General features: G+C 40.0%; 1 protein-coding gene across 2 annotated transcripts in view; it reads left to right on the top strand.

Moving 5' to 3' along the window:
- Positions 1-21050: 21050 nt before the first annotated feature.
- The window catches only part of IL13RA1 (interleukin 13 receptor subunit alpha 1), a 58930-nt gene continuing 52577 nt past the window's right edge, over positions 21051-27403 (top strand). Inside the window, exon 1 of one of the 2 annotated variants that reach the window (XM_063084255.1) lies at positions 21051-21484. In XM_063084255.1, coding sequence (XP_062940325.1) covers positions 21406-21484 — 79 coding nt within the window. In that variant the 5' untranslated portion in view covers positions 21051-21405. The remainder of the gene's footprint in view (positions 21485-27403) is intronic. The other variant, XM_063084254.1, reaches the window with a different exon arrangement.

Genomic DNA, 27403 nt, shown 5'->3' on the forward strand with positions numbered 1-27403 from the left:
TGCGGGGAAGGGGAGGAAGGAGGAGAAGTGGTGGACTAATGGGTACAAAATTATGCAATCTACCCTAAGTGAATCATTGTGCAGTATATGCACATATGCAAACAACACACTGTACCCCACAAATATGTACAAGTGTTAAAATAAAAAATTAAATTAAAAAAAGATGATTTGATGGAAAAATGTCTATGACATGTTAAGAGAAAAAAGCAGGTTATAAAATAGCAGAAAATAATAATGATAATAATATTGCCCTTTCTCACCACCTTCATTACTATCATCCTAGACCAAATAACTTTTATGTCTTGCCTGGTCAACCACAATAGCCTTCTAACTTATCTCTCTGTGTCCACCCTTTACTATCTTAGAATCTACTCTCAACTCAATAGCCAAAGTAATCATTTTAAAACATAAGGCAGATTTTGCCATGCCTCTGTCAAATCCTCCAGTGGCTGGCTTTTCTTCTCACTCTAAATAAAAGCAAAAGCCTACAAAGCCCTGGCTTCTCTGGCATGTTGTTACCTTTAGAGAACAGCTGCTATCTGCCTTTCACTGTCCCAATCTGTTCCAGCCACACAGGCCTCCTTAGTGTTCCTTGTACACACCATGTCCACTTCTACCTCAGAGCATTTGTACTTGCTGTTACCTCTGCCTGGAATGCTTTTGCACAAAATTACACTGTAGCTTTCTCTCTCATTTTAGGTCTCTATTCAAATGTCACCTTATCACAGAGGCTTTCTCTGAAATAATAACCACTGACCCTACTCTCAGGACTCCCCATCCCCTTAAACCTGCTTTATTTTTCTCCGTATCAGTTCAAATCCTCTGACATTATAGTACTGTCTTTTCTGGTTTGTTTATGGTTTGGCTCTCTCACCTAGAACATAATCTCCATGAGGGCAGGACCTTTGTCTTGTTCACTGCTGTATCCTCAGCTCCTAAAATAGCATCTGGCACATAGTAGATGCTCAATAAATATTTGTTGAATGACTGGGTGAATGAAAAGCACAGCTGAGAGTGCAAGTAAGGTGCCCTAAAGGACAAGGAAACTGAAAACTAGAGTGGTGTGCAGGTGACCTATGATCTAGTAGCTTCAGATTCAACCCCTGTAGCCAAGACTATTAGTTATCCCCCACTATCCATTCCCTCTAAGTCCATAGTAACAGAAGTCCTAATTTTTAACTGCACACATGGCCACGAAGAGTAAAGACTACCTTGACTAAGTTCTGACCAATGGGATATAAACACAAATGTCACATGGAAGCTACTGGGAATCTTCCTTAAAAGATAGCTGCCATGTCCCTTCTTCTTGACTCCTTACTTTTTCCTGCTGGCTGGAACATGAAATTGAGGGCTAGAGCTGAAGCAGCCATCTTGGACCATGAGTTGACCTGAGAAATAGAGACCACCCAGAAGACAGAAGCAGCCTGGGTGCCCGTGAGCGTCATGGGGACAAACACTTTATACCAGCCTTGGCCTGCTTTGCTCTGGCATGTTATGTGAGAGATGAATTTTCCTCTTGTTTATGCCACTATTATTTGAGAGCTCTGTTGCTCTCAGCTGAACCTAATATGAACCAATACAATGCACACACAGAGAGAGGAGCCGTGGCCTTAGAACCAAGAACCACATACAAAGCTTGGATCCTCAGTTAGCTTTTCCCTCCGTGAAATGGTGAAAAAGAAAAAACCTATCCACTGGTTTCCTACCTAGGCTTTGGCAGAAAAATAGAGCTCACTTGAGAATTTATAACCACTAATAGGGAAGGGTTTTTAAAACAAGATATAAAAACTACAACCCAAAAGGGGAGATGATAAAGCTGAGTGCATTAAAATGAAAAATACTCTTCTGAATGACAAAAGATACCATAAATGAAGTTAAAATTATGCCACAGACTACATAAAATAAATAACAAAAAGTAATGAAAAATAAATAAAGAACCCTATAAATCAATAAGAAAAAAGATAAACAACCTAGTAAAAAAACAGTGGGGGAAAGGACGTGAAAAGGTACTTCACAGAGAAGGAAAACCTATGACTAGCAAACGAATTAAAAGGTGCCCAACCTCCATATTGATCATGGAAATGTTAATTAAAATAATAACTCACCCCTGTTGAGTTCCTGCTATTTGTCAGGCAACACTGTAAGTGCTGTACAGAAGATATCATTTCACACCCATCAAATTGGCAAGACTTTTAAAAGTACAAAAAATAACCTGTTTTGGCAAGGATATAAAGCGATGGAAACGTTCAGGCATTGCTCATGAGAATACAACCACTTTACAGGGCCATTTGGCAGTATCCAGTAAAGCTGAAGATGCAAATATCATTTCTAGAAGGATAACTAGAAAAAAACCTTGCATGTGTGCTTAACAATGTTTATAAGAGCCCTATTTGTAATAGCGAAAAAATGGAAACAATATAAATGTCCTCCACCAGGAGAATAGATAAGTAAACATACGTACTCTGGAATGCTCTACAACAAGGAAAATGAATGAAATAGAGCTACTTGTATCAACGTGGATGAGTCTTAAAAACAAAATGCTGAATGAGAAAGGCAAGTTTGGGGGTGACATGTACCAAACACGATTTGCATATACACTCATGAATCACAATGACAGGGATACATTCTGAGAAATGCATCGTTAGACAATTTCGTCATTGTGCGAACAGCATAGAGTGTACTTACGCAAACCTAGATGGTACAGCCTACTACATACCCAGCCTATATGGCATAACCACCATCATATATGTGGTCCATTGTTGACTAAAACGTTGTTATGCAGTGTATGACTGTAGTTTTAAAACGTGTGGAACGATCCTGGTATTATGTATGAACACCCTCATTGTAGCAATGGTATAAAAATATTCAAGATAATGGTACCTCTAGGGAGAGATGGTGTAGGGGAGACTCTGGACAGAGTACATACAGGGTGTCAACTCTGCAATATTTTAATTCTTAGAAAGAAAAGAAACTCAGGGAAATATGGCATAGAGTTACAGTTTGATAAAGCTACATAGGAGGTATATGTGTGTTGACATGGTGGTCTCTATACATTTCTGTATGCTGGAAATACTAACAATTAAAATACAAAAAACAAAGTAATCCAGTAGTTTTGAAAACATTAGATAATAGCAAAAAACTTAATACTCCCATCATCTAGAAATGTTAACATTTTGATCTAAAAGTTTTCATTGGTTTCTAGTACTTATTGAACCCCTACTTTGTGCCCAGTCAGGATACTGGACATTCAAGATACCCTGACCCAATAATACTGTGACATTCCTGAATCACACCCTGCCATGTGTGCTGCTGAAATCTTTCAAAAGGGTCATAGCTGTGTTATAAAGTACTATATGTTTAAAATGTATGTTTAAGGTTTTTCACTGGACTAATATTCAATATTTGTCAAAGGGATTACCCACCATTTTCTGGAAATGACAGTAACTAATAAAGTCATCCCTTGCTATCTGCAGGGAATTGATTCCAGGACCCCTGCAGACACCAGAATCCACAGATACTCAAGACCCTGATATAAAATGACATAGAATTTGCACATAACCTATGCACATTCTCCTGTATACTTTAAATAATCTCTAGATTGCTTAAATTACCTAATACAATGTAAATGCTATGTAAATAGTTATTATACTGTATTGTTTTTATTTGTATCATTTTTTATCATCGTATTACTTTTTACTGTTTTTTTTTTCCAAATATTTTTGATCCCCGGTTGGTTGAATCAGCAGATGCAGACCCCGCAAATACAAAGGGCAGACTGTACCTTTATTGAGCATTTGCTATGTGCCAGACCCTGCTCTGAGAATTTTACATATATTAACACATTTAATCCTTGCAACTACCCTCTGGAGTAGGTGTTTTTATTATCATAATCATCCCCATTTTCTAACGGAGGAAGCTGAGGCCCAGAGAAGTTAAACTTGCACAAAGTCACACAGCCAGTAAGTGGTAGAGCCAGGATTTCTACCAGACAATCTGGCTGCAGAACCCTTGCTCTTTATTACATGAAATTTTATTCTAGGTATTACTACTTTTATAGTAATAGTACTTTTGGTGGTGGTTGTGTGGCAAGTGGTATCACTAGCATGAATTTGTTAATAGCAGCTTTATTGAGATATAAGTCACCCATTTAAAGTGTATTCAATGATTTTTAGTATATTCATTGACTTTTACAGCCATCACCACAATCGATTTTATAACATTTTCATTAACCCCCAGACCTAGGCAACCATTAGACCACTTTGTGTTTCTATAGACTTGCCTCTTCTGAACATCTCATATAAAAGGAATCACACAATATGTGGTCTTTTGTGATTGGTGTCTTTCTCTTAGAACGATGTTTTCATGGAGGTAAATCTACACAATGAACTACTATGAGGGATATTCAAAGAGTTCATGGAAGGATTCATACTATCTTTTAATTCCATTTTTTTCCATGAACTTTTTGCAGTACCCTAGTATTTGGCAAAAAAAAAAAAAAAAAAAAAAGAAATCATTCCTTTTTAACACAACTAGTTTACTAAAATATTGCAAGATTTCAAACATTATACTTTTCTTTTTATTTTTTACATTTTTTATTATGGTAAAATATACATAACAAAATTTACCATTTTAACTATTTTTAAGTGTACAATTCTATGACATTAAGTACATTCACGCTGATCTACAATCACCACCACTATTCATCCCAAGTACTTTTTCATTATCCCAAACTGAAAACTCTGTGCACATTCCCCCTTCCCCTAGCCCCTTGTAACCACTTTTCTACTTTTCTACTTTCTGTCTCTATTAATCTGACTATTCTAGGCACCTCATATAAGAAGAATAATACAGTACTTGTCTCTTTGTGACTGGCTTATTTCACTTAGCATGTCAGTAAAGTTTATCCATGTTGTGACATGTGTCAGAATTTCTTGCATTTTTAAGGCTGAATAATACTCCATTGTATGAATATACCACATTTTGTTTTGCCATTCATTCATTGGTGGACATTTAAATTGTTCCCATAATTTGGCTATGGTAAGTAATGCTGCTATGAACATGGGTGTGAAAATAGCTGTTCAAGTCCCCACTTCAATTCTACACCTGGAAGTGTAATTTCTGGATCATGTGGCAATTATATGCCTAATTTTTTTAGGAACCTCCATACTGTTATCCATAGCAGCTGCACCATTTTACATTGCCACTGGCAATGCACAAGGGTTCCAATATCTCCACACACACCCCCACACACTTGTTATTTTCTAGTTTTTCATAATAGCCATCCTAATGTGTGTGAGTAATATCTCACTGAGGCTTTGATTTGCATTTCCCTAATGATTATGCCTTATTTTTGTCTATCTTACCTTATTTTTAATAAATCACAATATCTGTTAAATACCTTAAGAGAATGAAAAAAATCTGTTTACAAAATAATTTCCAAGTATCTAGAAGTTTTTAAATTTAGTTTGTTCAAAGTTAAGTATACCTGTAACTGAAGAAATTGCTTCAATAGTTTAAGCATTAATATAGCAGGCATTGTGCTAAATACTTGTCATAGGTTAGGTTCCCAGGAGGTAAACTTTGAGACAGTTTGTTAAGGAGTGCCCTGGGGATGAATAACTGGGTGTGAGAGGGAAAGAAAGCAGGATTGAGGTCCTCAATAATTTTTAACAATTTAAAGGGGCTCTGAGATTAAAATTGAGAGCCACTAGTCTATAGGATACTAGAGGAGGTAAAACCCCCTCTGAATCACTTCCAATCAAATATTTAGCTACTAAAATTGAAAGACCCTCTTTCCTGTTCCTCATCTCCTCCCCTCATTCTCTTTATCTTTCTCTCTCTCTCTCATCTCCATTTCTTTTCCCACTCTTTCTTAAAACTCTCTCTCCCTCCTAGATGTGTTTCAGTCGGTTACCTGTGTGTTCATCTCCAGTATATGAGGAGTCTACAAAACGTTCATGGAAGCACATATTATGAAAAAAACTGCGTAGACTTCAAAAATTTTTTTGCACCAAAATAAACTCATCCTAACTTGTTATAACATATATGAACAGGATCTAGTTTGAGGCACTAAAGAAGGATAAGACATCACTTTGAAAAAAACCCTATCAGAGCAAGATGAATTCTGCTAAAATTGAAGCAAGAGCAAACATCAAATTTATAGTGTAGCTTCGTTGGAAGAATGGTGAAATCATTGACGCTTTATGAAAAGTCTATGGGGGCAATGCTCCCAATAAATCAGCAGTTTACAAATGGATAACTCATTTTAAGAAGGGACGAGACAATGTTGAAGATGAATTCTGCAGCAGCAGACCATCCACATCAATTTGGGAGGAAAAAATTAATTTTGTTTGTGCTGTAACTGAAGAGGACCGATGATTAACAGCAGAAACAATAGCCAACACCATAGACAACTCAATTAGTTTGGCTTACACGATCCTAACTGAAAAATGACAGTTGAGCAAACTTTCCACTTGATGGGTGCCAAAACAATTGCACCCAGATTAGCTACAGAGAAGAGCAGAGCTTTCCATAGAAATTTTAAACAAATGGGATCAAGATCCTGAAGCATTTATTTGAATAATTGTAACAGATGAAACATGGCTTTACCAGTTCGATCCTGAAGACAAAGCACAATCAAAGCCACGGCTACCAAGAGGTGGCAGTGGTCCAGTCAAAGCAAAAGTGGAGCAGTCAGGAGCAGAGGTCATGGCAACAGTTTTTTGGGATGCTCAAGGCATTTTGCTTGTTGACTTTCTGGAGGGCCAAAGAACGATAGATAACATCTGCTTCTTAGAAGAATATTTGAGAAAATTAACCAAAGCTTTAGCAGAAAAATGCCTGGGAAAGCTCTACCAGAGCGTCCTTCACCACAGCAATGCTCCTGCTCATTCCTCTCATCAAACGAGGGCAATTTTGCAAGAGTTTTGTGGAGAAATCATTAGGCATTGACCTTACAAGTTCTGATTTGGCTTTTTCTGACTTCTTTTTGTTTCCTAAACTTAAAATATCTTTAAAGGAAACCCATTTTTCTTCAGTTAATAATGTAAAAAAGACTGCATTGACATGGTTAAATTCCCAGGACCTTCAGTTCTTTAGGGCTGGACTAAATGGCTGGTATCACAAAAGTGTCTTAAACGTGATGGAGCTTATGTTGAGAAATAAAGTTAATATTTTTTATTTTTATCTTTGAATTCCATTTTTCCACAAACTTTTTGAAGCCCCCTCAAATGTTTATCTCATCTTCTACTCCTCATATCCTTTCTCTAGATTGCAAGAAATCAAATTGCTCCTGTTTCTGTGCTTACAGTAGCATTCTCATTGATGAAGACAGATACAATAAATTATATATAGTTTGTTTTTTAGAACTTCTTAATCATAGAGAGGCATTTTGTTATCGTATTTGCTAACAGTTAGAAATATATTGCACTTCATCTACAATGTAAGTTAAAATTGCACTTTTGCAATAAAAATTTTTCAAAAAATACCAACAGTGTCTATTTAAAATTTATTATGAAGAATAAAAGCATACACTTAATTGCCATCAAAAGATTAGACTCTCAGATTTAAGTGAGACCCATTTGAAATATGGAAGTTCAGCACCTGTTTACTTCAATCCAAGTGCGGAAACCACCAGAGAACAGAAAAGCACCCAAAACTCCACCAAGTGCCAATGTTCCTCCAGTAACACAATATGTCTTGAAAGAATGTCATGCTGCAAAGGACACAGAAAAAGCAAAGCTCTAAAGTAACTACAGTAAGGAATCGCCACAGCAATCAAATACCAACTTAGAAGTAGTCTTCTTTTTTGGTCTGGGGAGTTTTTGCTTTTTTGGAAACAAAATGTTGTTGCTTTCTCTAAATGCCATGAAGAAAAAAATACACAGCTTACTAAATTTAGTTGCAGCTCTGTCACAACAATGATGACAAAATTTTCCTCTGACCACAATGTGTTTAAGTATAAGTGGTTCCTCTTTCCGGGCTCTGGCTTGTGCATATACAAATTCCTGGTGAGGTGACACCCACTCTCCTACAGCAGGACTCCTTCTTGAGAGTACAGAGTTAGGATCCTGCTGTCCTCCACAGGTGAAGTTGCCATGGAATTAAACTTCATCTTAGCTGGCGAGCTTTACTGCTTTTATACCTATTCGCAGAAACTGATGGTCCCAGCTGATCTGAGTGGCACCCAGAATTGCCTGTGTATTGGGCAGTACCTTTGCTACCTTATGGGATGGGAATCAGTGGACAAGGCAGCACACTCTCTGCTCCTGCCCCTGCCGTGCCACTGAGCCCCTTCATACTGGCTCTCTTCCCCCAAAGGGCCTCATCATTGCAGCTTGCACATATAGCTAGCCTGGGGATGAAAGGGTAAGAGGAAACAGGAAATTGAGTGGCAGTAAAGGAGAAATGAAAGAAAAAGAAGTGAGAACAAATGGAACGATGTTAGTAGAAAGGAGAACAACAGAAGAGGAACCACAAAAGTTAAGGGAACTATGAATATGAGAGAATACTAGAAATTCTAATAATAATTCTCATTTATTAGTGCTAACTATGTGTTAGGCACTGAATAAACATTTTATGTGACTTTCTTCATTTCATTTAATCCTTACAATAAACCCTGTGGTAGGCACTATTATGCCTATTTCACAAAAGATAAGAAATGTTCCTGTAATGAAAAAAGACAAAAAACAAACGACAACAATAAAAACTCCACAACATTTAAGAAAAGTCAAGAGAGAAGACTATACAAAGATACAGAAAAAAATGGGACAAATAGAAAGCACAAAATCAGATGGTAGGAATAAGTATATGTAAATGAACTAAATTCTGAAGTTATAAGATAATGATTTCCTATTGGATAGAAAAAACGAACTTACACTTTATATTGAGCAGACCTAAAACATAATGGCACAGAAAGGAAAGTAAAGATGTAGAAAAATGGACAAGGTACATACTAACCAAAAGAAAGCTTATGAAGCTATAATAATATTAGTCAAAGTAAACTTTAAGGCAAAAAGCAGTACTAGATTAATGAAAGTGATAAATGGTTCTGTTCACTAGGAAGCTGTAACAATTTTAAATTTGCATGCATCTGATGAAATAGCCCCCAAAATACACATATAAAGCAAAAGTTAACAGAATAATAAGGAGAACTTGACAAATCCACCATCATAATATCACAGTGGAAGATTTTAACACTTGTCTCTCAGTAATTGGTAGGTCCAACAGACAAAAACAAGAAAACCAGAAAATGTATTCATTTGACCAACACAACCCACAAACTTGATTTGATGGACGCATGTACAAAACTGGGCATAATAACTGGTGAATATATATTTTCCTCAAAAACTCATGCAACATTTAGAAAGATAAGCAATACATTGAATCATAAAGCAAATCTCATCAAATTTGCAAGGGATGGTACCATCCTGAAAACTGGAGATGCAGAGAAGTTAAAAGACTGGCCCTTGTTTCTATGGCTGGTCTCTGTCTCTCAGCCTAGAATGCACACAGCCACAGCATAGCACCAGGGATGCTATACTGCAGTCAACTTGCTCTATGACCAAGGGTCAGAAACGACAATGCAGGTGAAGGGGTATGGGAGAGATGGAGTAATGCAGGGACCAAATTGTGATGCGTTTTGCTGTTCCTCCTGAAGCCTGGAGTTTTCCAAAGGATAAGTGAGGCCTCCATTCTGTGCTTGTATAGGGATCTATCCTACAGCATTCTCTGGGGATGCAATTTAGATATGCAAATCAGAGTGCTGATACCTGAGGTGGAGTCACAGATATGCAAAAAGCCCCCTTCTTAGAGAGGCATTGTGGATTGAGGAAAGAGGGATGGCAGATTTCTTTGTTTAAATGTAAATATTAATTACCCTACACTTCCAAGGCAAACAATGGAAACTTTTAGGGGCAAGAAGGTGCAGGAGACTTACATGCTAACAACTCATGAGTCTTTAAACTAAGGAATCCAGAGGCTGAGAAGAGAGAGGTACTAATGCTCAAGAGCCAAAAATGGTGAGGCACTAACAAGGCTGTTAAAGGCTACCCTGGTAAGTGTGCAAGGATTGGACCCATCCTGTCTGAGCCAGTGAAGTGGACTGAACCTAAAGAGGGTTTTAGACCCAGGGTGGAGAGGGTAAATGAAAACGTTGCAGGGGATCTTGGCTGAGATGCTGGGGTAGTAGCAATGATGACAGCACCCTAACTGGAAGCCAAAGGAAGGCCTTGGATGCTAATGCACAGAAGCCCTTTCTCTTTCTGAGACTGAAGTGTTAGAAAGCAAAGCAGGGCCAATTCCAGAGAGAAGGTGTTTGCAGCCTGAAGGGAATTAGGCCAGGGAGTGCCTGGAGGGAATATTGAATGCTTTCAAGGGGAGCAAGAGAGAGTAGGGTGTCCAGGACCCAGGGGTATGTTCTTGCATATAGCAGCACCCCAAGTAGTTTTGCCCAGGGAAGAATCAGCCTCACAGCCCCTGAGCTCTGACTAAGGGAGCCCACAGTTTGCCTGGAGGCTGACCCTGTCCCTGGCTATCAACATCTCAAACAGCCCTTTCCTGACCTTCTTGCCTCCAGGCAGAAATTAACAAAGTCTTGGTAGTTCATCTTAGAAAGCCAGCTCTGCCGAACACCACTTTTATATTATGTTACCACCTCATTTGTAAAAGCCTTCTGTGGCTCCTTATTGCTTATGAGATCAAGCCATGAACTGATGGCTTCTTTCTGTCTCTCTGCCTCCATCTCTGTCTCTCTCTCATTCTGGTCATCCTTCAAGGTCTAGTTCAACTCCCACCTACTCCAAGAAGCCTTCAGAAACAATGCCAACTACACTGGTCTGTACTGCCTTTCTCTTAACCTGTACCACAGATAAGCATTTTTTGCCATTTTTTGTTTGTTTGTTTGCTTTTTGCATTTCTCTAATTATTTTATATACCTCTCCACAATTTAGACTAGGAGTTTCTCAAGGGCAGGGACTGTTGCCTTTTGTTTGTTTCTCGGTATCCCTTATAACACCTAACAAAGCATAATTTATTTTTTCATTAAAATATATTCATTGAGTATGTATTATGTTCCAGGTACAGTTTCTGAGTGCTGGGGATACAGCTGGGAACAAATCAGAAAAAATTCCCTGCCCTCATGAAGCTTACATTCTAGTGTAGAGAGACAACAACCCAGGAAGGGGTACAGGGAGGTAGTGTCGGTGGGGATTGCAACTTTTGATGAGGTGGTCAGGGAAGGCCTCAGTGAGAGATCTGAATGACACAGTAATGAGAAAAGTGGATATCTTGAAGGGTGGGAGCAAATAGCAGAGGAAATGGGCAAGGCAAAGACCCTGAAGCAGGAGTATGCTTTGGCTTGTGTGAGAAACAGCCAGGATAGTCAGTGTGGCTGGAGGAGAGTGAGGGAGGGGAAGAGATCAGTAGGAGAGGAGGTTAGAGAGTCCATTGTGAGGACTTTGGCACTGGAGACTTCTGGGTAGAGGAGTGCTTCATTGAATTAAAGAGTTAATTTAATAACCTGTAAAATTTGGAGGCCTAAGGTCTATGGGCTTCAGTACATAGACGCAGAAACCCCAGCAGCATGGCTACTTTATCTCTGGCTAAATTTAAAGGGTCCTGTCAGAGGCTTCTTGTGCAAACATCACTCCCTTGAGTGAACTCTGCTAAACCTGTAGAAGAAAACGACTTGCTAAGAGCAAGGACTTTCAATTCGAGGGCATGGCTTGTGCCACTAAACATGTGACATTCATCCTTTTATTCTCTATAGTGCCAGAGGATGTCTTCCCTCATGCTACCCCAAATAAATTTAGAATCCAAGTAAGAGCAGGGTGCTTGCTGTACACACATGGCTTTAAGGCAATCCCCTGGTGGTTGTCCTTTCGTATCAGATTACTGCCCCTAAGCTCCTCTGAGGTAGAAATCCTGGAATCACTCTGCATAGAGTCTCTGGCCTCCAAGAGCTTAAATTCAGTGGCAGAAATGGACATGCACACACAAACCTCTGTATTATTTGCTATGATAGAGAAACTTGTAAAGTGCTATGAGCACCCACCCAGAAGTGAGCAAAGAATTTTGCATTTGGGGGTTTAAAAAGCTACAAAAAAAAAAAATGTGACACTCGAGAAATGAATAAGTATTCAGGTGAAGAGAACAGCAACAGAAAAGGTCTGTAGTGAGAAAATATCAGAGAGGACAAAACAGAGCGAGGCAAGTTACTTATCAGTGAGGAAAGCAGGCCAGGCCAGGGAGCAATAGGGAGCCATAGGGCTTGTGCAGACAGGGAACACATGCCCTGTTGACAAAGGTGGCAGCCCCTGCTTGGCATCTGCTGACTACTGGCACACTGGAATGCAGCTCTAATATTACCAGAACTTCTAATTTCTTTAGAGAAGCTGGAAGTCTGGGCCTTATGCAAAATCGCCTAATTTTTTTTCATTTGTTGGTACCTAGGTCCAAATAAATTTAAACAAGATATAGGCCAAACAAAATTGCCCACAAGGGACATTCAGCCTGAAGATGGCAGGTCAGCTAGCAGTGCTTGAGCTCCAAGCCACCTGGGATCCTGCCTGGAGATAAAGCTGGAAGAGTCTGGGAAATGTGTCCTGAAGAGGCAAACCTGCAGGCAAAGGAATTGGGACTTCCTTTCATAGCATTTGAGTGTGTGTGTGGGGGGGTCACTTAAGAGGCTTATGCTGGGCTACCAGAGTACCCATACATATAAAGCAAGCATTATTAGACCTAAGGGGAGAGACAGATTGCAATTCAATAATAATATGGGATTTGAACACCCCATTTTCAACAATAAACAGATCATCTAGACAGCAAATCAAGAAAGACAGCAAATCAAGAAAGAAACATCTGGCGTAAAAGGCACCATAAACCAAATGGACCTTACAGATATTTACAGAACATTCCATCCAACAGCTGCAGAATACACATTCTTCTCAACTGTACATGGAACAGTCTCCAGGGTAGATCACATGTCATGCCACAAAACAAGTCAAGTCTACACAAATTTTAAAAGATAGAGATCATATCAAGTATCTTTTCTGATCACAGTGGTATAAAACTAGAAATCAACACAAGAAAAACTTAGGAAATTTTACAAATACATGGAAATTAAGCAACATGCTCCAAAACAACCAATGGGTTAATGAAGAAATTAAAAGGGAACTTTAAAAATTCCTTGAGACAAAGGAGAATGAAAACACATCACACCAAAATCTATGGGATATGGAAAGCAGTTTTAAGAGGATATTTTATAGCATTAAATGTCTATATCTAAAAAGAGGGCTGGCTGGTTAGTTCAGTTGGTTAGAGCACAGCCTTATAATACTGAGGTCATGGGCTCGGAACCCTGTACCAGCCAGCTGCCAAAAAAAAAAAAAAAAAAAAGATGGACACAGAAATCTATCAAAAAAGAAGAAATATTTCTAATAAACAACCTAACAATGCACCTAAATGAACTAGAAAAACAACAACAAACTAAACCCTAAATTGGCAGAAGGAACGAAATATTAAAGCTCAGAGCAGAAATAGATGAAATAGAAGCTAAAAAAAAACATTTGAAAAGATTGGTGAAATGAAGAGGTGCTTTTTAGAAAAGATAAACAAAATTGGCAAACCTTTAGATAGACTAACCAGGAGAAAAGAAGAGATGACTCAAATAAATAAAATCAGAAATGAAAAAGGACACATAACAACAGATACCACAGAAATAAAAAGGGTCATAAGAGACTATTATGAACAACTATATGCCAACAAATTTATTAACAAAGAAGAAATGGATAAATTACTGGACAAATACAATCTACCAAGTTTAAATTATGAAGAAATAAAAAATTGGAACAGACCACCAACAAGTGAGGAAACTGAGTCAGTAATACAAAGTCTTCCATGAAAGAAAATCCAAGGACCTGATGGCTTCATTGCTGAATTCTACCAAACATTTAAAGAAGAACTGGGTAGGCTGGTTAGCTCAGTTGGTTAAAATGCAGCCTGATAACACCAAGGTCATGGGTTCAGATCCCAGTACTAGCCAGCCACCAAAACAAACAAACAACCAAAAAAGAAAAACTAATACCAATTTTCTTCAGATTATTTCAAAGAATTGAGAAGGAGGAAACACTTCCCAATTCATTTTATGAGGCCAGCATTACTCTGATTCCAAAACCAGACAAGGACACAACAAAAAAAGAAAATTAAAGGCCAATATCCCTGTTGCACACAGATGCGAAAATCCTCAACAAGATACTAGCAAACAGAATCTGTATTAGTCCATTTTTGTGTTGATATAACAGAATACCTGAGACTGGGTAATTTATAAAGAACAGAGGTTTACTTGTTTACGATTCTGGGACAGCTGCATCTGGCATGGGCCTCAGGCTGCTTCTATTCATGACAGAAAATGGCAGGCCAGCCCTTGGGTACAAGCAGATCATATGGCGAGAGGAAGCAAGAGAGAGAGAGGAGGTAGCAGGGTCTTTTAAACAACCAGCTCTCGTGGGAACTAATGGAGCCAGAACTCACTCGTGACCACCCCACCCCACCCCCCAGGGAGAGCATTAATTCATTCATGAGGGATCTGCCCCCATGACCCAAACCACTCCCAACATTTCCAAGTTGGGGGTCCGATTTCCACATGAGTTTTGGGTGGACAACACACCCAAACTCTATCAGAATCCAACAACACATTAAAAAGATCATTCACTATGATCAAGTGGGATTTATGCCAGGGATACAAGGATGGTTTAACATACACAAGTCAATAAATGTGATATACCACATTAACAGAAAGAAGATAAAAACCATATGATCATTTCAATTGACTCAGAAAGAATATTTGACAAAATTCAACATTCCTTCATGATAAAAACTCCTAACAAATTAGGTATTGAAGGTATGTACCTCAATACAATAAAGGCCATATATGAAAAACCTACAGCTAACATCATACTGAATGGGGAAAAACTGAAAACTTTTTCTCTTAGATCAGGAACAAGACAAGGATGCCCACTTTCAACCCTTCTATTCAACATAATACTGGAAGTCCTAGCCAGAGCAATTAGACAAGACAAAAAAAGAAAAGGCATCCAAATTGGAAAGGAGTAAGTCAAACTGTCCCTGTTTGCAGACAATATGATCTTAGATATAGGAAACCCTAAAGACTCCACCAAAAAGCTATTAGAACTAATAAATGAATTCAGTAAAGTTGCAGGATACAAAATCAACATACAAAAATCAGTAGCATTTCCATATAATAATAATTATAATTATAATTATAATATATGTAATATATATAATATAATATAATATATAATTATATAATAATTATAATTATAATTATAATTATTCTATATAATTCAGATAATAGTGAATTATCTGAAAAAGAAATTAAGAAAACAATTCCTTTTACAATAACTAGACAAAGAATTAGACACATAGGAATAAACTTAACCAAGGAGATGAAAGACCTCTACAATGAAAACTATAAAACTTTGAAGAAAGAAAGGACATAAATAAATGGAAATATATCCCATGTTCATGGACTGGAAGAATTAAGATTGTTAAAATGGCTATTCTACCCAAAGCAATATACAGATTTAATGCAATCCCTATCAAAATATCAAGGATATTCTTCACTAAAATAGAAAAAAAATCCTAAAATTTATATGGAACCAAAAAAGATGCTGAATAGCCAAAGCAATCCTGAAAAACAAACAAACAAACAAAGCTGGGAAGCATCACACTACCCGACTTTAAGTTACACTACAATGCTATAGTAGCCAAAACTGCATGATACTAGTATAAAAACAGACAAATGAAATAGAATAGAGAACCCAGAAGCAAATTCACACACATACAGCCAACTCATCTTTGACAAAGGCACCAAGAATACATATTGGGGGAAGGAAAGTTTCTTCAGTAAATGGTGCTAGGAGAACTGGATATTCACAAGCAGAACAATGAGACTAGATCCCTACCTCTCACCATATACAAAAATCAACTCAAAATGGATTAATGATTTAAATGTAAAACCCAAAACTATGAAACAACTAGAAGAAAACATAGGGGAAATGATCTGTGACATGGGCTTATTTTTAAATAAGACTTCAAAAGCACAAGCAATAAAAGCAAAAATAGATAAGTGGGATAACATCAAACTAAAAAAGATTTTGCACATCAAAGGAAACTGTTAACAGAATAAAGAGACAACCACAGAATGGGAGAAAATATTTGCAAACTATACAACTGACAAGGGGTTAATATCAAGAATGTATAAGGAACTTAAACAACTCAACAGCAAACAAAACAAAACAAAACAAACAAACAAACAACCCCCCCAAAACAAATAACCCAGTTGAGTAATGGATCTTAATAGACATTTCTCAAAAGAAGACATAGAAACAGCCATCAGGCATATGAAAAAATATTCACCATCACTAATCATCGGTGAAATGCAAGTCGAAACAATGAGATACCACCTCACTCCAGGTAGAATGGCTATTATCAAAAACAGAAAAGAAAACAAGTGTTGGTGAGAATGTGAAGAAAAGGGAACACTTGCACACTGTTGGTGGGAGTGTAAACTAGTACAGCCATTACGGAAAACAGTATGGAGGTTCCTCAAAAAATTAAAACTAGAACTACCATATAATCCAGTAACTCCATTACTGGGTATATATACTCAAAGGAAACGGAGTCAGTGTGTCGAAGAGATATCTGCACTTCCATGTTTATTGCAGCACAATTTACAATAGCCAAGATATGGAATAAACCTAAGTGTCCAACAATGGATAAATGGATTAAAAAGTGTGGTATATATATGCAGTTGCTGTAGATTGGATGTGTCCCCAAACTCACTGAAGCTTAAATTCCCACTGTAACTGTTGAGGGTGGGAAATCCTATTACAGTAATTGAAAAGTGGGGCCTTGAAGAAGTGATTAGGCTGTAGGACCATGCTGTAGTGAATGGATTGAAAAGGGTGGTCATGGGCGTGGTTCTGAGCGCTTTAAAAGAAGAGTAGGTAAGAGGTTAGTCTCTCTCTTTGTGCTGCTATTTTCTGCCATGTGAGACCCCTGGGTCACTGTTGTCACCACCAAGGCCTTCACCAAATGTGTTCCCTGCACTTTGGACTTCCCAGCCTCTAAAACAATAAGCAATAAATTTTGTTTTCTTACAAATTACCCAGTTTCAGGTATTTTGTTATAAGCAACAGGAACGACTAATACAATAATGGATTTCTATTCAGCCATAAAAACAATGGAATCCTGTCATTTGTGGCAACATGGATGGACTTGGAGTTTGTTATATTAAGTGAAATAAGCCAGGCACAGAAAGACACATGATCTCACATACCACACATACCACATGACCTCACTCATATGTGGAATCTAAAAAAAAGAAGTTGATATTATAGAGACAGAGAGTAAAACAGTGGTTACCAGAGACTGGGGAGAGGAGGGAGAAGAGAAAACAGAGGGAGGTTGGCTAACAGGTACAAAATTACAATTAGATAGGAGGAAAAAGTTCTATTGTCCTATACCACAGTAGGGTAACTACGGTTAACAGTTAACTTTTGTATATTACATAATAACTAGAGGAGAGGCTTTTGCACGTTTTTGCCACAAAGAAATGATAAATGCATGAGGTAATGGTAACATTAACTACCCTGACTTGATCATTATATAACATATATGTATCAAAACATCAGATTGTACCCCATAATTATTTATTGTACCCCATAATTTTAAAAAGAAGCTTAAGCTGGAGAGTGAAATGATCAATTGGCACATTGGGAAGATCTCTCTCACGGAGGGTGGATCTTCAGGGCCAGTTTGAAGACCGTTGCTATGAATAGCCTAAGGGAAAGGTGATAAAGACCTGAAATAGGACCACAGAGGTGAAGAGGGAGAAAGAGATCTGAGAGATGTTTTTCAATCATCTGCATGACTGCATGGCTAAGTGGGGGAACCAAGGGCGCTAGAGACAGGAAAGGGATGTGTCAAGAGTAAGTACTTTTAGCATTGATCTCTCACTGATTTTTGGGAAACATGGTAACAATTACAAAATGCAACAAAGAGTATTCTAGCTCAACATTTCTCAACTTTGGCACTATTGTCATTTTCAGCAAAATAATGATTTGTTTTGTGGGCTGTCCTGTGCATTGGAGGATATTTAGCAGCATCCCTGGCCTCTACCAACAAGATGCCAAGAGCATGTTTCCCTCCCCCCAGTCATGACAACCAAAAATATCACAAGACATTGACATATGTCCCCTAGGGGGCAAAATCAACCTTGGCTGGGAACCACTGCTCTAGAGTCAGAAAGAGGGACATTCCCTGTTTTCAACTTCCCTTTTTTCTTTCCATTGCAGTGGTGTGAGCATCTGTTTGGTTTCTGTTTAACAAAAGGTAAAGGACCCTTTGTGAGGTTTCTGCCTATGGGACCAGCATTTTTAGCTAAGCCCTCGGTAGGTATGCTGGTATTTATGTCATTTTTGAACTCAGGAGGGTGTCTCCAACTGGTTGGAAGGAGACCTGACTTTGGAAAAATGGACATTATTCTTTCCTGCTAGATATTTCCTTGTACAAGTGGTCTTCAAAAAAGTTCATGGAAAGATTCGTATTATCATTTAATTCTATTTTTCCAGAAACTTTTTGAAGTACCCTCATATATGCCCTTTTCCACCTCCACTTAGAGAAAGAAGAAAGACTTAGTGAGAACAGTAAAGATCAAAACAGCTAACTGGAGCAGCGGAGGTACACAGAGCAGCCCAGAACTCCAGCTCTCCGGGGCCAAAGCAAAAGAAAGGCCACTGGTAGTCTCACACCCAAGTCATCAAGGGTTAAAGCAAAACCTGGTGTTGACTCATGATTTTGATTGCACAAAGCCAAACAGAAAGCTCCTTGTTTACTGCAGATCCTAGAAAGCCTTCCATTTGTCTTCATTCTTCCAGCAGACCAGAGCAGTAGCCTAATTCAATCCAACATGCTCTTTGCGTTAAAGTACACAAGGATTACAAATAAAAGTTTTATGTTGACAAAACAGCATTCCTAACCCTCTCCACGCCTTTCAAAAATTTTAAAAAATTGTTGCTTGATGTTTAGGTTTGGGAAGAAAGGGAACCGACTAGATAGTCCTACTCATGGACGGCAGGCCAGAACTATCTTGGTGAAAAAACTGAGGTCCCTCTCCTCCCCATGGTGTTCTTTGTCTTTTTCCTCACAATGCTCAAATTCGCAGGGCCTTTTCTGGAGGCTAATGACAAGTTGCGACCCTTATTTTTCTAATCATTTGCTGCCATCCATTACTGTTCATTTCATTAAGTGCTTGCTCAGTCTATGGCAGGCAGTGCCCACAATGGCACGTAGCCAGTCCCCGGGGGCTCCTGTTCTAACTGGAGACTCCTTAAAAGGCAGATGACATAATCATTTTGGAAACATTATTACAAACTTATTATGTAATGTTCATAGCAAATGTCAACAAGTGTATGTGTCTGTGATGATGGGGAAGGGAGGCCTTGGGTTAGAGAGTGGCCAACCTATTTGCAGGGAGGATTTGGAAATAATAGTAATATCTCGGGCTGGCTGGTTAGCTCACTTGGGTAGAGTTTGGTGCTGATAACACCAAGGTCAAAGGTTCAAATCCCTGTACCCGCCAGCCACCAAAATAAATAAATAAGTAAATAAATAAAATAATAATAGTAATATCTCTCAGTTCTATGGGCTTTGATAGTTTACAAAGCATTGTTATAAACATTATTTTGTTCAAGAATATATGCAGGCGAGGATTTATTCTTTAACCACAACAATCAATATTCCAAGATTCAGCACTGGCAGGCACTCCTCCTGGAAGCCTCCCTTGCCCCGTCTCTTCTATAAGGTGCCCTTGTTTGTATCCCACAATTCCTTGTTCTTCCTCTTATGATAGCCCCTCAAACTGGCTGCAGCTCTTTGTTGGCAGGACCTGCTTTTAAATGAGTGTCTTCCACGGTTTCTGGAAGGAGTTCATAAATATTCACTGAATTCGAGGGCCTTAATTCCAAGAATGGAGCTCTTATTTCAGGTAGGTTAAACATCCCTATGACCTTTGAGTGAGGTCTAGACTAGGCATACTATTAGAATTTTTATTGCTATATTTTTTGCCCTGGTTTTAGGTATATACATTGGCCTAATTCAACAAAATACACCTCAGGTAGTGGGTCTCATCATGTATCCAGACATGATTCTTTTGGGGGGCAGGGGGTGACAAAACAATGTCCCCCCAATGATGTCCATGCCCTAATTCCCAACACCTATGAATATGCTACCTTACATACCAAAAATGACTTTACTGATGTGACTAAACCTAGGATTTTGAGATGGAGAGATTATTGTAGATTATTTGGTTGGCCCAACGTAATCACAAGGGTCTTTATACGGCAAAAAGGGAGGCAGAAGGGTCAGAATCAGAGAAAAAGAGGTGACAAAGGAAGCAGAGATCTGAGTGGTGCAGCAACAAGCCAAGGAATGTGGGCAGTGTCTAGAAGCTGGAAGAGTCAAGGAAACAGATTCTCCTCTAGAATCTCCAGAAGGAACAGGGCTCTGCTCACACCTCGATTTTAGCTCAGTAAGACTTCTGACCTCGAGAAATGTAACATAATAAAACTGTTGTTTTAAGTCACTAAATGTGCGGTAATTTGTTGCAGCAGCAGTAGGAAACTCATACGGGTTCTTGTTTTCCACCCTCCCCAGCCTCATTGACCTTTATCGGCTTCCATGCCATAACGACTCACCTCTCGACCTCTCAATATATATTTTCGAAAAATTAACATACAGAAAGTTGGCTGTGTGCTTTTAAAAATGCTTCACTGGTACTTCACACCAGTGAAGTAGGGCTGGTATTTACTAACCTTGGAGTCACAGATTAGGAAACAAGGGCTCAGAGGCCAAGGACTGAAAGCCAGATTTCCAGACTCAAGGCCAAGGATCTTTCCCACAGATGGCTCTGCCCTGGTGTCCGGTGTCCAGCAGGGCACGGCCCTTGGCACCTCCGAGGCCCCGCAAGTCTGCACACAGCGGCCACGCCGGCGGACGGGGGCTCTGCCGCGCGGAGGGCGGGGACGCCCGGGCTGGGCCGCGCAGTGGTCAAGGAAGTTCGGTTTGGTCGGAGACCCGACTCCGGAGCGGCGGTGGTGCTGCGGCAAGGAGGCCAGGTGTCGCGCCCTAGGAGCCGCCGGCGCCACGCCCCCTGCGCCCGCGCTCGCCGGCTCGGGTTACCTGCGGCCGGTGGGCGGGGCGGCTTTTCCCGTCTGCGCCGGCCCCTAGCCTCCAGGGCGGCGGAGCCGGGAAGTGGGAGAGGGAACGAAGGAGGCGGAGACTGCCGAGGCTCCAGCCCGGCTGGGCTCCGACGCGAGGGGCTGCATGGAGCGGCCGGCACGACTATGCGGTCTGTGGGCGCTGCTGCTCTGCGCCGGCGGCCGCGGGAGCGCCGTGCCCACGGGTGAGTGCGACCCCCGGGGACCGGGGCGGCGGCTGGAGGGCAGGGGACGGCGGGGGTCGCGGCTGAGAGGCCCGCGAGGGCGCCGCAGAGCCTGGGGCCGAGGCGGGGGTGGGCACTGGAGGCTGCCCTGGCGAAGCCTCGCTCTCGGCGATCCCAGCTTCCCGCGCCTGCTCTCTGGGGCCCGGTGCTCGCGCCCGGTTCGAAGTGAGGGACCCAGGAGTGGCGGGGTTTTCCCAGACCCCGGGCGGGGCGGCGGTGGCGGAGCAGGAGGACGACGACTTGCCCTCGCACTTCCCTTGCTCCGTCGGGAACAGCCGAGGAGGCTGGCGCCCAAGGGCGGGACCGAAACATGCCCACGTCGTCGGAGGGCCGAGAGTCAGCACCCGGAATGTCGCCTGAGAACCCAGGAGGGGATGAGGGGCAAGGAGCTAGTGGAGATGGTGACCGAAGTCCGTGAGAGCTGGGAAGGCGCCGGCCCTCCTTGCCCGGGGCCGCATGGATCCTCCCTATCTAAGGGTGGCCCTTGGGGATGGAAGTTGAAAGGAACCTTGAAAGATCCCAGTCCCTATAGGAAAAGGACGTGAGGCTCATGGCCTTCTCTGTCGTCCAAGAAATCCGTTGTGAAACCCTGAACAGCATCCGGGCAGATTTGGTTTTTTTCTCTCCCTCTCTTTAATAAACTTTACATTTTGGAATTATTTTAGATTTATGAAAAAGTTGTAAAGATAGTTAAGAGAGTTCCTATGTACCCACACTCTGTGCAGTAACTTTTAATGAATCCGGCAGAGTTGCTGTGAAAGAAATTGGGGGATAATGACTTCCTCGTGGACGGCTCCTGGCACCCGTGCCCTTCTGGACATTTTAGGTGACAACGGTAGTTTCAGATTTTTTAGGTTTTATTATCACATTGACACAATCACCTACAATTCGCTTATTGCATTTTTACCAGTGTGTTGTGTTTTGAAACTCAAGCTGAAGTTGATTGGGAAGCCTTGATGCCCTCTATTGATTCAGTCAACAAAATTATGCAGTTTGCTCTGTGCCAGGCAGTATTCTCGGGGCTGAGGATGCAAAAGTGAGCAAAATAGATCAAGTCCCTGCCCTGTGGAGCTAATATGTTATTGGCAGAGTCAGGGAGGGGGAAAAAAGTAAAATATATGGAGTGTCAGAAAAAAGTAAAATATATGCTAAGTCTATGGAGCAAAACAAAGCAGGGAAGAGGTTTGCCATTGTAAATAGGGTGGGGTGGAAAGACCTCACTGAAAAGGAGATCTGAGGGAAGCATGAAGTTTGTCAGTCAATAATTATTTAAGTGTCTGCCTTGCTCAGTAGCCAGGATTTGTAGATTGACTTAGAATCTTAGACTGTACAGCATAATCCTTGCCCCTAAAGTGCCTCTAATTCAGTTGGGGACATCTGATTTCCAAAATCATATGGCAAAACTGCAGTCCAGAGAAGGGAAGGGACTTGTCTAAGGTCACCCATCTCATTAGTCTCCTGATTTTCACAGTGCCACTCCAACACCCTCCCTCCCACCCAGTCCCTCCCCCACACACCTGAAACAGCAGCTGGTCTTCTAGACAATACTGGCAACTCCCAGCTTAATCAGTTTTGTCACAGTGGTGCTGGTAACTTGGTTATTTAGAATACAGACACTTTTTATCCCATTAGAAATATTAATAGAATTGCATTGAGGTGCGGTAGAAAAAAAACATTAGATCTACTGTCAGGAGACTTGAGTTATAGTGATTCTGACATTTACCACTTGTGAGACTCTGGGCAAGTCATTTCTCCTCCCTTGTCCCACAGTTTTCTCATTTGTGAAATAAGGAGATTGAACTCCGTGAGTTCTAAGAGCTCCTCCAGCTCTAATCCTCTGAGTATTTATACAAATGATTAGGTTACCAGCTTAGTCTGTTTAGCTCAATAGCTCATATTCTGACGTCTTAACAGCTAGCGTTTATGTAGTGTTTACTCTATGCTCTGCAGTTTTCTAAGTGCTTTACTTGAACTATTTTATTTAATCTTTACCAACTACCTAACCTGTAGGTGCCGTTATTAAGTCCCATTTTGTATGAGGAAGCTGAAGCACAATGAGCCGAAGACACTTGCCCAAAGTCACATAGCCAGTGAAGTGGAGGAGCCAGGCTTCCAGCCCTGGCTACCTGATTCCAGAGGCCATGCCTTTAACCACTGGACTCGGTGCCTCTCTCAATAGAAGTGAGGGGTAAAGGGAGTCCATAGCTGGCAGAAGGGCTGGGTGTCTCCAAGTGTAGCAGGGCACGACTGGTTGGGACCCATGAAGGTATGTTCAGACCGTTTGTTAAGAAGCGAATGATCATATACTGGAGACTGGCTTTATAACGGCTAGACGGTGTAGTCCAAACAGTAAGTTCCGTAGGTGTTCAGAAGAGAGAAAACCATGAGCGTTGGTAGTTTTATGGAAGAGGTAAAACTTGAGCTAGACCTTCAGGATGGGTGGAATTTAAGCAGGGGAAACAGTTATTCCCAGCGGGGGAAATGCAGGAGCAGACACCCAGAAGTGAGGGTGTGAATGCTCCTGTGTGATCAATAAGGAGCCTGGCTTGGCAGAAAGGTGTGTTGGCAGAGTCAGTCCAGGAGAAGAGCTTTATTTGCCCCCGAAGACCCTGAGCATGGTGCAACTTAAAGGAAATGACACTGGAGGAGAAGCAAGCAGAAATCTAGGGCCTCCACTAGAAAGATGTGCTGTGAATGTCTCCTGTCCAGGTCTATGACTTACTGGTATCTGCCCCTCTTGTGGGGCCCAACAGAGCACATTCGTGTGATTGGAGTGATTAAGAAAGATGTTGTAAGAAAAAATGAACAGGAGTCGATGACTGAGTGGATGTGAGGGAAGGAGATGGATGACTCATATATGACTCTTGTGATTTCCTTAACATTTCCCGAAATGTGCCTGCCTCTGCCAGATCCTGTGATTAGGCAGGAGAGAACAAAACTATAAGCTAAGAAAAATGGTTTATAATTAAAGAATATTGATTGTGTTAACTCTTAATTCAAATAGAATGTTATTTATGCTAGATGACTATATGGATTTACTTGGGGTTTGAAGTTTAGTTGGGGGAGATACTTGGATCCCTCCCTCCTCCCTGCTCCCCTTTCTGAAGTCACTGATAACTCCTAAGAAGTGGTTGAAATTAGATGCCTAAGGAAAGCTTGTCAGGCAGAAAGGATCCCTGCGCTGTGTCAAAGGCCATGGGCACATACGAATTTCACAGAAAACCAAAGCAACTCTTTAGAACTGTTTTGTAGCTTAGAAAAGAAAGAACTAACACATAAACAGTACCTGCTGTGTGCAAACACCGTTCTCAGCACTTTACCTGTATTAACTCATTTAATCCTCATAAACAACCCTTTGCAGTAGGTTACTATTATCATCCTCATGTTATAGATGAGAAAACTGAGGAATAGAGAGGTTAAATAACTTGCCAGCTAGTAAGTATCTGAGGTGGGGTATGAACTCAGAAGTCTGGCTCCAGAGTTCATGGTCTTAATCACTAGACTATACTGAAATTATGTATGAAGAGAAATTAGAGACCTTTACAAGACATATAATCACCACTTATTTATGTATGTGTCTGGGTATATTATACACACAGCATACATAATTCGCATGTATTCATATATATTTAAACATTTGAATATTGTATTTAGAGTTTCAGAGAATGTGTGTGTTTTCAATTTTTTATTGTAGTAAAATATATATAGCATAAAATTTACCTTAAGACAACCGTTTTTAAGATACGGTTCAGTTTTACTAAGTACATTCATAATGTTGTGCACCCATCACCACCATCCATCTCCATAAGTCTTTTCATCTTGTAAAACTGAAACTCTGTACCCATTAAACAATAATTCCTCACTCCCTCTTTTCCCCATCCCCTGGCAACCACCATTCTACTTTCTGTCTCTATGATTTTGACTACTCTAAGTATCTCATATTAGTGTAATCATATAGTATGAGGATACTTCAAAAAGTTTGTAAAGACAAAAAATAAATAAAATTGAAAAATAATATGAATCTTTCCATGAACTTTTTGAAGACCCCTAGTATTTGCCTTTTTTAATACCTGGTTTATTTCACTTAGGATAATACCCTCAAGGTTCATCTATATTGTCAGAATTTCTTTCCTTTTTAAAGATGAATAATATTCCATTCTATGTATATACTACATTTTGCTTATCCGTTTATCTGTCAATGGATGCTTGGGTCGCTTCCACGTTTTAGCTATTATGAGTAATGCTGTGATAAACATGGGTATAAAAATATCTCTTCGAGATCCTGCTTTCAGTTCTTTTGGGTGTATACCAAAAAAGTGGAATTGCTGGATCAAATGGTAATTCTATTTTTAATTTTTTAAGGCATACTGTCTTCCATAGTGGCTGTACCATATTACACTTCCACCAACAGTGCACAACGGTTCCAATTTTTCAAGGTCCTTGTCAACACTTGTTAGTTTATATTTTTTGATAGTAGCCTAATGGGTATGAGGTAGAATGTCATTGTAGTTTTGGTTTGCATTTTCCTAATTATTAGTGGTGTTGAGCGTCTTCATGTGCTTATTGGCCATTCATATACCTTTTTTGGAGAAATGCCTATTTGAGTCTTTTGCCCATTTCTGAACTGATTTGTTTCTCTTCTTGTTGTTGAGTTTTAAGAGTTTTCTATATATTCTGGATATTAATCCCTTATCAGATATATGATTTACAAATATTTTCTCCCATTCTGTGGGTTGCCTTTGTATTCAGTTAATATTGTCTTTTGATGCACAAATTTAAAGTTTTTTCATGAAGTCCAGTCTGTCAATCTTTTTCTTTTGTTACTTGTGTCTTTGGTGTCATATCCAAGAAATCATTGCAGAATCCAGTGGCATGAAGCTTTTGTCCTGTGTTCTCTTCCATAAGTTTTATAGTTTTACGTTCTTACATTTAGGTCTTTGATCCATTTTGAGTTAATTTTTATACTTGGTGTTAGATAAGGGTCCAACTTTATTCTTTTGCAGGTGGATATCCCATTTTCCCAGCACCATTTGTTGAAAAGACCATCCTTTCCCCATTGTGTGATCTTGGCACCCTTGTTAAAAATCCTTTGATCATCTATGTGATGGTTTATTTCTGGGCTGTCTATTCTATTTCATTGGTTTATTTGTCTGTCTTTATGCCAGTACTATACTATTTTGATTACTGTAGCTTTGTAGTAGGTTTTGAAATCAGGAAGTGTGATTCCTCCAGCTTTTTTCTTCCTTTTCAAGATTGTTTTGGCTATTCAGGGTCCCTTGAGATTCTATATTGTTTTAGTCCGTTTTGTGTTGCTATAACAGAAATACCTGAGACTGGATAATTTATAAGGAAAAGAGGTTTATTTGGCTTACGATTCTGGGACAGCTGCATCTGGCATGGGCCTCAGGCTGCTTCTAGTCATGGCGGAAAGTAGCAGGCAGCCGGCAGGTTCAAGCAGATCACATGGTGAGAGGAAGCAAGAGAGAGAGAGAAGGTGCCAGGGTCTTTTTAAGCAAGGAGCTTTCACAGGACCTAATTGCGAGAACTCACTTATTAATCCCCCCTCCACCAGGGAGAGCATTAATCCATTCATAAGGGATCCACCCCCATGACTCAATCAGTTTCCAACACTGCCACATTGGAGATCAAATTTCCACATGAGTTGGAGGAGACAACACATCCAAACGCCATCATATATGAATTTTAGAGATTGGTTTTTCTACTTCTGCAAAAAATGTCATTGGGATTTTGATAGGGATTGCACTGAATCTGTAAATCACTTTGGATAGTATTGACATCTTAACAATATTAAGTCTTATAATACATGCACATGGGATGTGTTTTCATTTATTTATATCTCTTTAAATTTCTTTCCTGAAT

Source organism: Cynocephalus volans, chromosome X, assembly GCF_027409185.1.
Source record: "Cynocephalus volans isolate mCynVol1 chromosome X, mCynVol1.pri, whole genome shotgun sequence".
NCBI classification, from domain to species: domain Eukaryota; kingdom Metazoa; phylum Chordata; class Mammalia; order Dermoptera; family Cynocephalidae; genus Cynocephalus; species Cynocephalus volans.